This window comes from Pelodiscus sinensis, chromosome 15 (genome assembly GCF_052426305.1).
Source record: "Pelodiscus sinensis isolate ZL-2025 chromosome 15, ASM5242630v1, whole genome shotgun sequence".
NCBI lineage: Eukaryota > Metazoa > Chordata > Testudines > Trionychidae > Pelodiscus > Pelodiscus sinensis.
In genome coordinates this window covers 20,447,436-20,464,600 of record NC_143066.1, presented here as the reverse complement: position 1 = coordinate 20,464,600, position 17,165 = coordinate 20,447,436, and the positions used below count along the sequence as shown (strand labels likewise).

Here is a 17,165-nt window from a genome sequence, read left to right as displayed (position 1 = left end):
CAGACAGATGTGCTAGAGCTGCTTGAGCTACGCTAAAACAGCAGTGTGGACATGGGAACTCCCATTAGCCAAGCCTTGTCTTCCACCACAATCATGTTACATGTATTATTTTGGGGAATGGGCTTCAAATGGAGCACCCTTCCCTCAACATCCACTTTGTGGAATTCTCCCCGCTAACTCGTGCTCTATAGAAGTGGTTCCCAACCTTTTTTGTACCACGGACCAGCAAACCCATTCACAAACTTTTTGCAGACCAGTAAATTTTTTTTGCATATTTATTATGCAAATAATGAATATGCAAATAAAATCTGGCTGGTTTGCCAAAATCCGTGGCCCCCCAGAGCCTCCCAGTTCCAGCCCTAACCCCTAGAGTCCGCCACCCGTCTACTACCTACCCAGTGCAAGCCACTGACCCCAGAATCTCCTGCACCCCCCCGCGCCAGCCTCCTGCCCTCAGAACCCCCCAGTGCCAGCCCCCCCATCCCAAACACCTCAGTATCAGCCCCCTGCTCTTAAGAGCCCCCCACCACATACCCCAGTGCCAGCCTCCTGTTTCCAGAGCCCCTCTGCACCAAATGCCCCCCAGTGCCAGCCCCTAGTCCCCAATATTAGCCCCATCCCAGAGCCCCCAGTGCCAGCCCTGCCCCCCATAGCCCTCCCATTACTAGCCCCACACCCAGAACCCCCCAATGCCAGCTCCCCACCCCAGACACCCCAGTGCTTCCCAGCATTAGCCCCCACTTTAGAGCCCCCCCTATTCCTAAAGCTCCTCAAGGCAAGTCCCACCCTCAGAGCCCCCCAGCACTAGTCCTGCTCCCAGAGCCCGCCCCACTTCCCTCACCTAGCTCTGCGCTGCCTCCCAGCCACCAACTGAGCGCTGCTGCCTGGGTCACAGCTGCTCTAAGGCTGCCGTGCCAGCTCCGCATGGCCCTCCCGCAGCAGAGTGAACTGCTCTTCTGTGTCTGGAGGAGACTCTGCCCAGCCCAGTGCTGGTTGGCTGAGAGGCAGGAAGGACACGCGTTGGTGGGAGGGGAGGCACTGGGCAGTATACCCCAACCCCAGTACCACCGTGGCCCGGCAGCCAGCGGTTCGCAGCCTGGTGGTTGGGAACCTCTGCTCTACAGAAGCAGTCAGTGGTAAAAAGACATTTTGGCTCATATTCCTCTCCCCTTCCCCATCATATTCAACAGGGTGTAAGGAAAAGGATGGCTTGTGTTGAATATTTTTTCTGATTAAAAAAAGGGAAAGGTGTCTTGGAGGTTGCAACATTAGTAATTCAGGTCTTGTTTACTTCTTTTTTCCAAGAATATCTTAAGCACGATAGAATTAGTAAAACCACATTATGGGCACAAAGTAAATAAAAGTCATTTTATTTGGGGGGGGGGAAGAGGGGAGTGATTTTTTCTTCAGATAATTTAAGATTTTTCTATTGGATTTTTCTATTGAAATCTGCATTAAGAATAAAAATGTATAGCTGAAAAATAGGTCTTTATAAGAGAGTCAACCCTGACCTCTCTTTCAATTTAGGACTGTCAGAGCTTCCAAATCATTTTTCTAAGTCTCCCACAAAGACCTCCTGCAAAAACAGGAACAAGGTTTTACATTGGGATATTTCTATGATAAAACCAAAATTTTAAAACGCCATGCACATTTTGAGGCCTCTCTGCATATCATAAAGCAGCAAAATGCAGCACAAGCACACCCTCCCCTTTTATTTAAGCCAAACTTGTTAATTTGTGAGGCTTCCCCTGCCCCTTATGCTATGGAAATGCTGTTATCACTTTAGAAGCCCCCGCAAACAATAGAACTATTACCTAGACATTTCCTACCTTGATAGCCACAGATCCTTCCCTCTTGTCCATCTCTCCTAGAAGAGCAGACAACAATGAAGACTTTCCACAGCCAACCTGGCCCACAATGGCAATCAGGGAGCCTTCAGGGATGGTGAAATTAATGCTGAAATAAATCACACACAGTTCAGCCTTCTTGATACATGACACACAAATAATGGTAAGCATTCTATTATAGTGTCAAATACACAGAAACACCAGATACAATCAGGCCACTCTGTAGCCTCTGACAAGCGCAGTACAGTCTCATATAGTCTCACTATGTGATCAGTCCTCCAAAAAGCAGCCACCAATGCCAGCCTTCTTGCCCACCTGTCTGAGGCCCTTTCTTGAAACTCTCTGCACCAGCTCTATTCCATACAGTCTACGCAACACTATAAATACGGTGTTTTACAAACCCCAGACAATGTCGGTGTCCCCAAAAATATAGGATAAAAACAAGGGTAACAATAAGAGAGGCCTAGGAGAAGTGAAGGCTTTCAGCAGCAACATCATGCAAGTGAGTGAGTTAGCATGCTGCATGCTGAGGATTTTGTATGGTTCCTCTCCCAACCATCTGCAGCACTGGAACAGAGATAAGACGGAAGCAGAGCATGCAAGGGGATAAAGGTGAAAGGAGCCCCATAGATCTAGTCAAAAAACAAGAAAGGGGATAGTTAGTTGTGTAGATCACAGCTTGTACAAACTGCAAGCTATTATCACTTCAAGCCCCTGGAGAAGTCCACTCCTACCTCCGTCCTCTATTCTCTTCCTATATACTAGCCCATACGCTCTATACTGTGTTTTCTTTTAGTTAGTCCATTTGACTCCTTACCCCACTAATAACTTTGACTTCTTTTGTGCAAATCTGTATGCCTGCAAAAGGCTCCTGATTAGAGGATCCAAAAGGCTCCCTTCCCATTTAACTCCCTCCCCCCAACAAAAGCCACATACCTTATAAAGTATGAAACATCGTGTCTCTGAGTTAGAGAAATCTATTTGTATTGCTGTTCCTTGAAGGTTATAAACTCTTTGGAGCACAGACTTACCATTTTAGCATGGATTATTTATTGTGCAGTGACACACACACTTCAAGCTTTACAGAAACAATTAAAAAAGCATAAAAGTTTTAGAGCAATTATAGGCTAGAACTAATTAGGATACCAATTCTTACTCATTGAGTGAGGGAGGATCATTTCTTGACCAACTAAATGTTGCATTCTTCACAACAATGCTTCCTTCAGCTAGCAAATAATAAAAGAAAAATTATGTTTAGATGCAGACCAATTAGGAAACAGTTGTACAACATACTTCACTGTGCCATGGGAAGTAAATCCAGACACTCAGGCTACGTTTAGACTACGGAGTTTTTCTGGGATACCGCCGTGTCCAGGGAATGCATGTGCTCTTCCACAATTTTTTGCCGAAGAGCAGACGTGCTCTTTCGGAAGCCCCTGTATTCCTCATTTCACAAGAAAGAATGGCTCTTCTGAAAGAGGAGGTTTTTCCGAAATTTGGACCTTGTAGACGGGCCAAGTTTCAGAAAACCTTCTTCTGAAAAAACTATCAGAAAAAGGCGCACACATTGCAGAGTGAAATTTGCATACCTTCTTCCAGTAAAACTCCATAGTCTAGGAGTAGCCTCACACGCACACAGGTAGGCCTGGTGCTAGTTTAGTAACAGAACCCCAGCATTCTGTTTTCGTTAATTGTTCATGCTCCATTTTGACTGATTCGACAAATACGTTCTCAAGTTACAATCATGTGCTGGACAAAGTACAGGTATGGCAAGAAAAGCAAGTATAGCAAAATACTATCTTGATATTCAACTGATAGGACTTTGATTCCCAGTGTGTATTTAATCTGCTTCCTTTTCCAACAAATTAGATTTTACTATTTACTCCTTTTAACACTGTAAAGCCAATAAAAGAATCCAATTGAGGAATCTGGATTCTATTCTCACTTACAATTCAAAGGAAATATTAGAGCAGGGGTGGGCTGGATCCAGCCTGCATAACAGTTTGACCCAGCCCACGGACAGTATCTGGCCACTTTCTATTTCTATCCTACTGCTCATGCCACTGAATTTCCAGGCGGTGAGTCAGGCAGCAGGATCCTATTTAAATGGGTCCCAGCAAGTAGCTCTACCACAGAAGGGGCCAGAGCCACGAGCCCTCTACATAGCCACAGCAACCCAGGAAGTTCCAAAGCAACATGGTGGCAGCAGGGTTGGGAGCCAGGAGCCCTTTGTTATGTTTTTAACTCAAAGGGTGTGTCTAAAACTACATGGCTCCGTCGATGGAGCCATGTAGATGAGGCTGATTGGCAGAGGGAAACGAAGCCGCAATTTAAATAATCGCGGCTTCATTTAAATGGCTGCCGTGCTCTGCCGACCAGCTGATGATCAGCTGTTTGTTGGCAGATCGGGGCAGTCTGGACGCGCTGTGGTCGACAAGGCAGCCTTTGTCGACCGGCGCAGATAAGCTTGGTTTCACGAGGCATACTCATGAATGGAATGAGCCAGCTCATGACCATATACCAAAATTCATTAAGTGAGCCCCCTGCAAATATTATTGCCCACCCCTATATTAAAGGCTAAGATAACAAAACTGACATTAGAAAAAGCAGCCCCAACTTGTAAACAGAGCAATTTTGATCTGAAGTCAATGAAAGGCACTGTTCCTACAATGCCACAATACACATTCACTTTTCAGCCCTAGAGGGGCACATTTTCATATCCAACAATCCAGGGGAGTGGTAAAAAGGCAATACACTAATTTAGTTAAGATAATCATCAATACAAATACTGAAAAGTGATTGTGCATAAGACCATCTAGTTTTTTTATGTAGGATTTCAGTCAAATATATTAACGATCATCAGTTAAGAAAAGGAAGAAAGCAGAAAATAAGGAGCACAGAAAGAAACCCTGGTTCTAGGAATACACCAAGTGGCTCTACTAATGGAGAATGAATATGAATGCATTAGAAAGAAAGAATATTTTATTACCTTTATAAAAAAAGATGGGCAGGGAATCATTTATCTATGTTTAAACCTGCTATAATAAAGAGCAGTGCATTTTACAACATGGGACATTAAGATTCTACAAAACACTACAGTTCTGTGACAAATGCACACAGACACCCCTACCAGATAGGGCCCGGCTATGCTAGACACTGTACAAAAACAATGAATGACAATTTGGGTAGAATGGGAGACTGGAGGAGTGCAACAGTATTAATTGTATTTAAGCAGAGCTGGATGACTACCTGCAATTCCATAAATGAAGAGAGGTGTTGGTCAGTTGTGCTAGGGGAGATGCTAACTTCTAAGTAGTGTTTAGATGCTCTCCACAAAAATGACTATGGGTTTTCTGTATGAGAGTGCTTTGGCCACTTCCTGATCAGCACTGACTGGTAAAATTATTCTTCTGTAAGGTGTTCTTCGTGTACATTTAAAGCTGGTTAATTTAATAAGTTATTTTACAGTAACCTTCCTTGTTTCTTACTGATGCTGGACATGAGTGTTTTGTACTATTAACAAGAAGGAAGAAGAAAAACCAGTAGAAACTGCACAAAAATTGGGTTAAAAAAACAGATTTATTTTACCAGACCTAAAACTCCCACAAATTGCAAAAATTCATTTAAAAAGACCCACAAAGACACTTTAGAACCTGCCCAAAACATGCCTATTGATACTTATAGTTTGTAGCATTGGAAGTTAACATTACAAACTGGAAGCAAATAAAAAAAACCCACAAAATAAGGACTTACCATCTTTGAGGGATCCTCTGATTATGCTATCTGGCTCTAACTCTTCATGTGAGAGAAATAACCTGAGACGCTTTAAGGAAACACTTGCCTAGACATGAAACAATTGAAAAACTATTTTACACACAGGTTATAAAAAAATCTGTTTCATTGTGCTTGTTAAAATCCAGTATATACTTCCCACTACACCAGCCACTTCACCTACCTCCACCTCAAAACCAGACATGCATTTATTTGTATTGTGGTAATGCCCAGAGGGCACAATTAGGATTGGAGTCTGATTTCGCCAGGTGCTATAAAAAGGGCAGATCTTTGCTATAGAGCAGTGGTTTTCAGAGTATGGGTCATGACTCAGTATTGGGTCATGGAATGTCAGGCACTGAGTCTTGTTGCTGCAGGAGGATCAGGTGACCAGCGGGGGTGCTAAGGCAGGTACTTGCCTGTTCTGGACTGCAGATTGCACTGTGCCCCAGAAGCGGCTGGCAGCATGCCCAACTCCTCAGTAGGAGGAGGGAGAGCACAAGGGCTCCGTGCCCTGCCCCTGCCCTGAGTATTAGCCTCACACTCCCATTGGCTAGCTGCTTCTGGGACGCAGCATGGTCTGCAGTGCCAGGAGAGGTAGGAAGCTTATAAGAACATAAGAATGGCAGTACTGGGTCAGACCAAAGGTCCATCTAGCCCAGTAGCCTGTCTACCGACAGTGGCCAGTGCCAGGTGCCCCAGAGGGGGTGGGCCAAAGACAGTGATCAAGCGATTTGTCTCGTGCCATCCCTCTCCAGCCTCTGACAAACAGAGGCCAGGGACACTATTTCTATCCCCTGGCTAATAGCCTTTTATGGACCTAATCTCCATGAAATTATCTAGCGTCTCTTTATCTAGCGTCCTAGCCTTCACAGCCTCCTCTGGCAAGGAATCCTACAGGTTGACTACGTGCGGTGTGAAGAAGAACTTTCTTTTATTAGTTTTAAACCTGCTACCCATTAATTTCATTTGGTGTCCTCTAGTTCTTCTATTATGGGAACTAATGAATAACTTTTCTTTATTCACCCTCTCCTCACCACTCATGATTTTACAGACCTCTATCATATCTACCCTTAGTCTCCTCTTTTCTAAACTGAAAAGGCCCAGTCGCTTTAGCCTCTCCTCATATGGGACCTGTTCCAAACTCCTAATCATTTTAGTTGCCCTTTTCTGAACCCTTTCCAAGGCCAAAATATCTTGGCAAGGTAAGTTTGTCTTAGCATCTCTGCTGCTATGCTGACCAGGAGCCAGTCAAAGTAAGCCCCCCACTTCTCCAGCCCTAACCACCTCAAAGCCAGAGCCTGTCCTATACCCAAAGCTCTCATCCTCGCCCACACTCCAGTCAAATTATGTTGGGTCGCAGGCATCAACAATTTCCTTCAACCGGGTCATGAGAAAAAAAAATCTGAAAGCTGCCGCTACAGAGGTTATACCGACATGCTTATGTCAGCACAGCAGTGCTGGCAGAGCCTCCAGCACAGATGCCGTCCATCCCCACAGGAGGAGTTTTTTGATCAACGTAGTAACACCTCCAAGCTGAACATTATTGGCTACCACGATGGAAGCACATCCATTAACATGGTTACCCCTACACTGCCAGTTACGCTGGCATATAGCTCTCCTGATCAGCAGAGCTATGTCATTGTAACTTCTGATTGAAGATGAAGCCAAACACAGGAAAATAAGAGACTGCAAAACTTTACTTTCACAGGGGAGTGCATTTCAGTGGTGGGTAGAGAGAAGAGACTTTTCTGTGATAGGACTCTAATGCTTTAAAACATTCACAGACCTCAAAAGACACTATAATTCAAAATGATCATTTCTGTAAATTCAGTCGTCAACATTAAAATCTTACTTGTACAACGCTGCTGATGACCATCGGAAGAATATTCAGTGGGAACCTGAGGATGTTGAATAATGCTAAGGAAACAAAAGCTTTCTGAGCATCCAAGATGTTGTTTTTATCTATCAGCACATAAACAGCAAAGGTAGATAAAGCAACCTAAGAACAAAGAGGGAATAATTATGGTCTGTGTTCTGCCCTCTTACATTTATATACTCAAAGACAATGATTCCTCCAAGAACTCGAGCCACAGCGGAAAGCCAGTGAAACAAAACACTTGTTCTTAAGAACAAGAAAATAATCAGAACAAGCCTTTGCAAAACAAACACTGGGTCTTAACTGATCTGTTACTGAACAGTTGCTCTTGGAAAAGAGCCTCACTCCTCACAGAACCAAGAGGAGAGAGGAGGCAAAGCAGAAAATGAAAGTACGCTCATTAACTTTGTGTGTATATTTTTTGGTTTCTCTGCCTCCTGATCAGGGCCGGATTAAGAAAGTGGCTTAAGAGCCCTGGGCTGCATCCACTAAAGCCCCTGTTTTTTAGGCCAACCCGTCCTGGACCCCACACTCCAATCCTGAGCCCCCTCCTGAACTCTAACTGCCCCCGCACTCCCACCTCACCTGCCTGCCCTGAGCTCACTCCCACACCCTAAACTCCTCATCCCCAGCCCAGAGCCCACACCTCTAGTCAGAGCACTTACCCCTCCTACACCCACCCTCCTGCCTCAACCAACAGCCCCCTTCTGCATATTGAACCTCTCATTTTTTACTCCAACCTAGAGTCTAGGATCAAATAGCCCAGAAAAGTTAATCTGGCTCTGCTTCAAATCACCTCTTTTCTTTCTGCTACTTACAACTGCACTGTACCCCACTCCTGAACAGCTCTGAAAGTGGGCACATGGTTTATGTAACTACCACGACTTAGATCTTGCCCACACTACATTTTGTAGAAGGCTACCCACAAGCCTGGTTTTCACGAGCATCTCTTCCATAACTGGACTGGGTGGGTTAGAAGACTCATTTAAAAAAAAAAAAAAAAAAAAAAGTGTTCTTAACCACACTAGAAAATGAAACACTATGGCTGTGTCTACACTGCACCCCTTTTCCCGGAAAAGGGATGCAGATTAGACACTTTGGAATAGCAAAATCCACGGGGGATTTAAATAACCCCCGCGGAATTTGCATTAACATGGCTGCCGCTTTTTTCCGGCTTGGGGATAAGCCGGAGAAAAGCGCCAGTCTAGACATGATTCTCCGGAAAATAAGCCCTTTTCCAGAGGATCTCTTATTCCTTCAAAGTAGGAAATCCCCCGTGGATTTTGCTATTCCAAAGTGTCTAATCTGCATCCCTTTTCCAGAAAAGGGGTGCAGTGTAGACACAGCCATAGTGTTTCATTTTCTAGTGTGGTTAAGAACACATTTTTTTTTTAAATGAGTCTTCTAACCCACCCAGTCCAGTTACGGAAGAGATGCTCGTGAAAACCAGGCTTGTGGGTAGCTTTCTACAAAATGTAGTGTGGGCAAGATCTAAGTCTTGGTAGTTACATAAACCGTGTGCCCACTTTCAGAGCTGTTCAGGAGTGGGGTACAGTGCAGTTGTTGTAAGTAGCAGAAAGAAAACCCCCGCGGAATTTGCATTCCTACTTTCAAGGAATAAGAGATCCTCTGGAAAAGGGCTTATTTTCCGGAGAATCACGTCTAGACTGGCGCTTTTCTCCGGCTTATCCTCAAGCCGGAAAAAAGTGGCAGCCATGTTAATGCAAATTCCGTGGGGGATGTTTAAATCCCCCGCAGATTTTGCTATTCCAGAGCGTCTAATCTGCATCCCTTTTCCGGAAAAGGGGTGCAGTGTAGAGACAGCCTATAATACTCCACCCAGTTCAGAAAGGGAATCCCTGTGCATACACAGTGGGAACTAGTGGTGCTAAGGAGGCTGCCACACCTCTTGGCTTGCAGTAGTTTCCATCCTATAAAGGATTTAGAGCATGGCTCTCAGCAACCCCATTATATAAATAGATCTAGCACACACATGCATACTTATACAGGCTATGCTTGACTAGACCATCAATAACCACATGTAAACATTGTGTGGCTAATGCATTGTGTACTGACAAAGAAAACAGTAAGGTAACAAAGCCAGGCCTGCACCTAAAATTCCTCCCTTAAGACTGCTCAGCTGATCTGCTCCCTGAGAGCCATTCCCATATGCCTTACATCAAGGTGGTATAATAAATCATTTTGTGACAAGGCCCCCCCCATGCTTTATGAAAATTGGCTTCTGAATATGCATAAACCTAAAACACTTATGCAAAATATCCATTTTGAAGTTACAGTCTGCTGAATATATATATCCTATTTTGTGCATGTGTCATTGTCGTATGTGATGTTAGAAATATGAAGGGTAAATATGGTTTTAATTCTGAATGTGAATAACCTTATTTGTCCTATAAGCCCAGACTGTGGATTGCCCCAGAAAAACAGGTGTCCATGCCACCTGGTACAGGAATCCATCTTGCATGCACTTTTCTATAAGGAGGGGGAGTGATTAACAAGGGTTCCTACCCTCATGGGGGTGGGGGAAGGCTATTTAAGGAATGGAAAGCAATCAGATTTAATCTTCAGCTGGCCTTTGAAACTGCCTCACCCACCCTAAAATGATACACATAAAGAAACCTGACAAAGAAGAACTCTCAAAAACACACACACACACACACACACACACACACACACACACCCACCCACCCCCAGGCCAGAGTAAATATAATCAACTCTGACTTGATGCATATTACCTGAGCTAAGAATCTATTTAGGGTAAGAAGTTACATGTAACAACTTTCTTAGAATATTGGAATTAGCTGGCATTTTTTTTTATTATAACTTAGTAACTTCCTTTGATCTGTTTTCACTTGCAACCATTTAAATCCTACTTTTTATACTTAATAAAAAAAAGCCACTTTTATTTATCATCAAGCCCAGCACAAATAATTATTACCTGGGGGGAGCAACCACTGTGCATCTCTCTCTTTCACTGATAAAAGGGGCTGAGCTTATGAGCTCTCTCTGTGTAAAACTTTTACACAGAGTAAGACAGATTTGTTTGGAGTTTTGGTTCCTTTTCGAGGTTCCTTTTGGTTATAAAGAACACTGGCCAAAGAGCTACAAAGCAGGACAAAAAGGAAAACTGTGCATGGGAAAGAAATGAACCAATTCAAATGTCCTTTGTAGCGTGCTGTTGCTAATCATAGTAATCTTGATTAATACAAATTGGGGAAAGAATTATATAATATCCCCTTCCTCAGAGTCCAATCATGCTCTTGTAGAAGCTTAATGACAAGGCTCTTCTATGCAATCAGACCCATTGATAAACATTCGTAACACACCGCGTTTAGGTATGTACATTAATCTTGGCTTTGACAGAGCTAAACTGAAATAAGGAAAGTCCTTTGCGAAGCTGTATTTAGAAACTTAGTAAATCAACTTGTTAAAAAGCCATCTCACAGCCTTCTTTTATAAAAACATTCACTAAAAAATGCTTCTGACATTTCCTATGTAAGACGCTGCTTCTTCTGCCTTTCATCATACCTATAATGTCATGTAAACATGGTCAGCACTTGGAGCAAAGGAATCCATGAGTGGAAAGAACACTTCAACACCTTCAAATGGAACACACATATTTTACCCTAATGTAGGCATGGTTTGTTTAGTTCTGCCAGATGATGAAAGCAACTACCCTTTGTTCTTTTAGGGCCACAAGCAATTATAATCCAATGTGTCTCCTTTTCTGTGTAAATTCCAATCAGCCACAAACAGTAAAGAGACAATATTTAAACCAAACCTTTTTAAAAAGTTAGAATTTAAAATGATCCCAGGTTAGAGAACAACTCTCCCATCAAGTCAGCTTTACCAGCCTGGGTGGGAGAGAAGAGGCTTTCACACACATCTACATAACTAGTGTGTGGTGTGCTTGGAATTGCATAACATTTGTTTTAATCAAACCTCTCACCTGGGAATCTGTATAGCATACACTTTCAAGGGTGCTTTTTCTAGAAAATTTACAAAATATAAATGTTAATGTAAAGGGAAGTCCTAAGAGGTGCTACCCAGATAGTCTATATGCATTTTGTTCCAGTCAGCGACCAAACACTATTACTATTATTTGTGCCTTTTTCATTCCAACAATATTCGTAGTACCGGTGAATATGAAAGCCTGAAGAACCAACCAAGAACTCTTAAAGTCACTACCTACCAGGAAATGTTTAACTTGAAGGAGTTTGTTAATATTAAGACAAAAAACAAACAAATAAACAAACAAGGTTAAAAACTCTTTCTGAAAAGTTTACTGTTGAGCTGAATGTTGCTGTGAACAGAGTTCTATTTACAAGACTGAGTTTGCCGAACAGTGAAAGATCAATAGAGTAACTAACAGAAAAGCAGGATTTCACTCTCACTATTTCTTTGGCCTTCTACCATCCTGCAAAACACAACTTCAAATATGTTTTACTTACCAGAAAAGGAGCGCACACCCAAGTGAATGTAGACACTGCTGCAAGGTAAGCAGACTTTTTAAGCACTTGTAGCTCTTCCTGTCTGATCCCTAATACTTTCTCTTTAAAGGCTAATTCCCAAGCATAAAGTTTCAGCACTTTAATCCCATTGAGAATTTCATTCATCAGCTTAATTCTGTTGTCTTTGCTCTTCATATGGGCTACCTAAAAATCCCATTGCAAAAAAAATAAGTAATTAGAATAGCAAAATACTTGGCATGTCTAAAAGCCATTTGACTAAACCGATTTAGTCTATACAAATTTCTTCAATGTATATTTTGTGATGGGGAAGTATGCCTAATTATTATGGAAAAAGACCACTTACAAATATAAAAACAACAAAAGTACCAATTTACCAACAAACTCTGAATTGAAGAATTAAATAAACATTTTAACCAAATGTGGGGGTGGGGGGAGGAAATCTGAAGAAAGGCAAAAACACAAATTTCACAAAAATAAATATGTAGACACCTTTGCAGAATTCAGGAACTTGTAGAAGTTACACAGAGGAGCAGAGCATCTAATCATTAGTAAGGCATTCTATTACTCAAGTTCCTCCTAGCGACACGCTGAATACATGCACATGAGCAGCCTTCCAAGATGAATAGTGGGACCAAAAAAGACAAAACAAACAAACAAAAAAACCACCTTGTTTCAACACTGAGCTTGTAACTTTATGGACATGATAATGCCTATAGTGGCATAAAGCCCATTCACAACTGCTACAGGTTGGCCCTCCCGGGCCCTCCTGGGTTAACTGGTCCCGGATGAGGGATTTTTCCAGACCAAAGGAGGTCATTTCAGGACCTGCTGCCACCCCTCTATCAATCCTGCACCCTCCGGGCTTCCTGGCTCCCCCCACAGCCCAGCCTCACCACACCCAACTCCCAGCCCCTCCCCTGCACTGCTGAGTCACACGCCAGATCCCAGGCTCGCTCACAGCTCAACTGAGCCATGCGCCGGTTCCTGGCTTCCTCTCTCGTAGCCCAACTAAGCCATGCACTGGCTCCCAAGTCCCCACTCCCTTGCAGTGCACCTGGGTGCTCTGATCCTGGAACATCTGAGGTCATGCCGAACCACGGATGTTGCCAGACCAGAGAATCCCGGATTTTAGAGATGCAACCTGCATTACAAAATATCTCCAATGGCTAAAGAAGTAACACTAGATGGGGAAGGGAGAGCTATCCCTACCAATATCCAACCCGTGCAGCTGCATGGGATACCACAAAATCTGGGGCACCAAATTGCCCCAATTTTCACGGAATCCTAGCAGCTAAATGGTCATATTGGCTCCGTCAGTCCCTCCATCAACGAGTCATGTAGGTATTCTTAGAAGTTTGTTAAAAGACTGACATTAACATAATAAGAGTAGTCTGCTGGAATACTGTTAAGTTTTACCTTGAGGGAGGATGCTTGTAAGTACCCCAAATTCAGTAAAACACTTGATCCAAGCACTGTGGTATATCATAATAATTATATCAAATTAATCTCATCACTATGATCGGTGTCTTAAATCTGTTTCTAAATGAGGATTTTTAACTGCCCATCACAGAAATCTGTATCATTCTCTATACAATGGTGTTCGGGGTATTACTGCACCCCCTGGCCTGATGTTTCTCTCTTATAAACTGGTTTGTAGTTTTGTTCAATGGCTCCCGTAACCCCCGCTATACAAACTATTCCAACTCCCCTGTTGTCAAGAAATCGATTTTGTCACAAAATGTGTTTTTATCAGTAGTGGAAATGACTTCTGGGTGCGAGTGTGATTTTAGAAGTAAAGGGATTGTCAACACTGAATAGGAGAGCCATCTATGTTCAGAAAAATAATACAACAGGCCAACATGGTGACAGAAAACTAGCTCTAAAAGCGCCATCCTGGAAATGTAAATATTTCTCACATAAAATGGACTATAGTCAAGTATTGAGCCACGTTCTCACTTCATTTCATAGATCACTTGGTTAAAAGCCAATTTAAAAAAACTTCACAGTATGCATTTCGTCCAGCATTCTGTTGAGTTGGATAATAGTACCTTACCACTGTATTTCAGTTACTGCATTTAAAAAAAAAAAAAAAAAAAAAAAAGCCACAGCACACACTGCAGCAACACTGCAGGACAACAGTGCATTTTTATTTTGGAAGTGTTTTGTGCATTAGCTTTGCTAGTTCCTGGTGGGAAGGCTACTGTCAGGTAACAGACACCAATTTAAAAAAACACCCTGGCACATAGGGTTGCCAGGTAGACCCCGCCAAAAAACCAGACACACTTGATCGTGGGGGGGGGGGGCAGGTAGCAGGGAGAGAACTGGCCGGGAGGTGGGCAGGGCGGGAAGCAGAGTTGGCAGGGAAGGGTCAGGGGCCGCAGGGCTAGCCGGGAGGAAAGGGGGAGGGCGGGAAGCAGAGCTGGACGGGAGGAGAGGGAGCCCAGAAGAAGGGGGGCAGGAAGCAGACCTGGCCAAGGGGGCTGTGGGAAATGCAGCCACTAGCCACAGCCAGAGTCCTTCGGGCCGTGCCCTTGGCAGGCACTCACTTTAGTTGAGAGCAGAAGCCGGGCGGGGGCAGGGCTGGGAGCCATTCCCCAGGCCCGGCTTCTGCATGCAACCAAAGGCTCCCAGCTGGGAGGCGGGGCCGCGATTGGTGCTGGGAGCCTCTGGTTGCTTGCAGAAGCCGGGCGGGGAGAGTGGCTGGGAGTCCCGGCCATCGCCCCACCCGGCTTTTGCATGCAACCACAGGATTCCCAGCACCAATCGCGGCCCCGCCTCTCAGTCACTCCCCCGCCAGGCTTCGGTCCAGCGCCCAGCTGGGAATTCAGAAAATACCGGACATTGCACATGTCCAGTATCTTCTGAATTTTTCTACCGGACAGAGGGTGCAAATACCGGACTGTCTGGTAGAAAACCATACACCTGGCAACCCTACCCCCATAGCACAAGAATTAGAATAGTAAGCATAAATCTTCATGAATCGAATGAGTCACATAGAACAATCAAATAGCAACATGCCCGAAAGCATACACACATACAAACATGAAGTGCCATACCTGATATGTTTTTGTCTTCATTGCTATGACAGCATTTACTGGAACCAAAAGGATCATGACTGCCACACCGGCTAGAACAGAAGGACCTAAATTCTAAGAGGAATAAACATTTATATACACACGCTAGTTATTTAGAAGATATTAGGAAAACATCTTTAAAGATAATTAGCAAAGCATTCTAAGTAAAACCTGTGTGCGCGCGCATTTTTTTTTTAATATATATAAAATAAAAATACAATTTCTCTATTATTTTCTAATCCTTTCCTCCCCCCTCCCCCTTTTTTTGGGGCTAAGGATAGATACAGATAATTACGATCTTTGCTTCTTCAAATGCTAAAATGTAAGCTCCTTATCTTAATTTTTTGTTGGTGCTATTCTTTCAAAGCAGAATATAGGGGGAGAAGTTTCTGTGCTCCGGTCTTAAATTCCTGGCTGTAGGCAGAACTGAGGCTGCTTTTCTATGAGTTCCCTGATTAGATGAGGACCTGGAACAGAGGACCTAGACTAGAAACAGCAGGTATTATCCCAGCAGGATGCGAGCTGGGATGATGAATCAACCAAAGAGAGCCTTCATCTGCCCACTTCTCTGCTAAGTGACAGAGGGGAAAGTAAAGACCCAACAGTTACCTGGGTGCTCTGGAAGCAAAGGGAACCCTCTCCCCCCCCCCCCCAAAAAAAATCACATGGGACATAAAAGGGTTGTCAAGCTGGGGGCAGGTGCAAGACTGCTGAGTGGAGGAAGGGCTATTAAACACTCGTTTTCTACACAGGAAATGGATAAGAACCACCTTTGTCCCAGCATGGTACTTGAGTAGGCTTAGGCTAGATTTGCAATTCAGAATCTCCTGCCTCTTCTCTTCCATCACAGTGGCAGCATACTGCCCTAAATGGTTCTTCATGCATAACCTATTCTCACTCTCTCCTGTTCTATGCTCTCCAATGGTCTGACATTCGTTATCTATAATTTTGAACTTCAAAGGAAAACACATGGCTACCAGATGCATTCACCTACTGTAATTAAACAAAAAAATAAGATGTGTGACAATTACCTGCCATAATAAATACAATGCTAATATAACTTGCAGAGGTGCAGACCAAATCATATTTATATAGGTAGCCAAGTCCATGAACCTCTGAGCATCCACAGACATTAGATTTACAATCTCCCCAACAGTAGAAGTCTTTCTTGCAGAATTTGTGATAACCAATGCCTGTGTGTAGACAAAAAGGAAAACATTAAATATAGCAGGCAAAACAGCTTCATAATTTACCTTTATTTCATATTGCAGCGTGAACAGCTTTTTCTGGTGTTTAATTTGTGATCACAGGCAATGCTTCTCCTACGTACAGAGCTGTTTTTTTCCCCCACGCACATCTAAAAAGCACTAAAACTGAGTACACAATACACAATCAGGGTTAAATTAAAGAGTTGTTTATGTTCGGGGCTTTTTTTTTTTTTTCTTTTTCAGTGCAAAGAATTGAGTGCTGACTGCTTGACGTGTTTTCCTGCCTTATCTCCTGAAAAGAAGCCAAGTCTAAAGTTTTGAAAATAATTCCAGCTTGTTTCAGACTGAGGTGATGCAGACGATGCCTGCTTGGTTGTTAAAACCCTTTCCCATTACACTGGCATGTCTCGTTTCTTCATGGCCATTTTTTGCAAGAGATCAATCAAAGCAACTTCCTAACTGAAAATATCTTTAATTTACAGCTGCAGGTTGAAGAAGGTCTCTTACATTCTGTTAACCATTCAACACCTGCCATGGCAGAGGATTCCAACAAATTAAAATTACATAACTTATACAAGTTCATCACTAAGGGTATGTCTACACTACCCCGCTAGTTCGAACTAGCGGGGGTAATGTAGTCATCCACAGTTGCAAATGAAGCCCGGGATTTGAATTTCCCGGGCTTCATTTGCATGAAGCCGGCCAGTGCCATTTTTAAATGCCGGCTAGTTCGAACCCCGTGCCGCGCGGCTACACGTGGCACAGAGTAGCTAGTTCGGATTAGGCTTCCTAATCCGAACTAGCTGTACTCCTGGTTCCATGAGGAACTTCCTAATCCGAACTAGCTGTACTCCTGGTTCCATGAGGAGTACAGCTAGTTCGGATTAGAAGCCTAA

At 43.5% G+C, this 17,165-nt stretch overlaps 1 protein-coding gene across 2 annotated transcripts in view; it reads right to left on the bottom strand.

Moving 5' to 3' along the window:
• Nucleotides 1–17,165, bottom strand: part of ABCC1 (ATP binding cassette subfamily C member 1 (ABCC1 blood group)) — a 103,135-nt gene that overhangs the window by 31,020 nt on the left and 54,950 nt on the right. For both annotated transcript variants that reach the window (XM_006119586.5, XM_006119587.5), the window contains exons 10-16: nt 16,093–16,254; nt 15,044–15,136; nt 11,967–12,170; nt 7,474–7,620; nt 5,601–5,688; nt 3,004–3,073; nt 1,830–1,956 (exon numbers count right to left, since the gene is read on the bottom strand). In XM_006119586.5, coding sequence (XP_006119648.3) covers nt 1,830–1,956; nt 3,004–3,073; nt 5,601–5,688; nt 7,474–7,620; nt 11,967–12,170; nt 15,044–15,136; nt 16,093–16,254 — 891 coding nt within the window. The remainder of the gene's footprint in view (nt 1–1,829; nt 1,957–3,003; nt 3,074–5,600; nt 5,689–7,473; nt 7,621–11,966; nt 12,171–15,043; nt 15,137–16,092; nt 16,255–17,165) is intronic.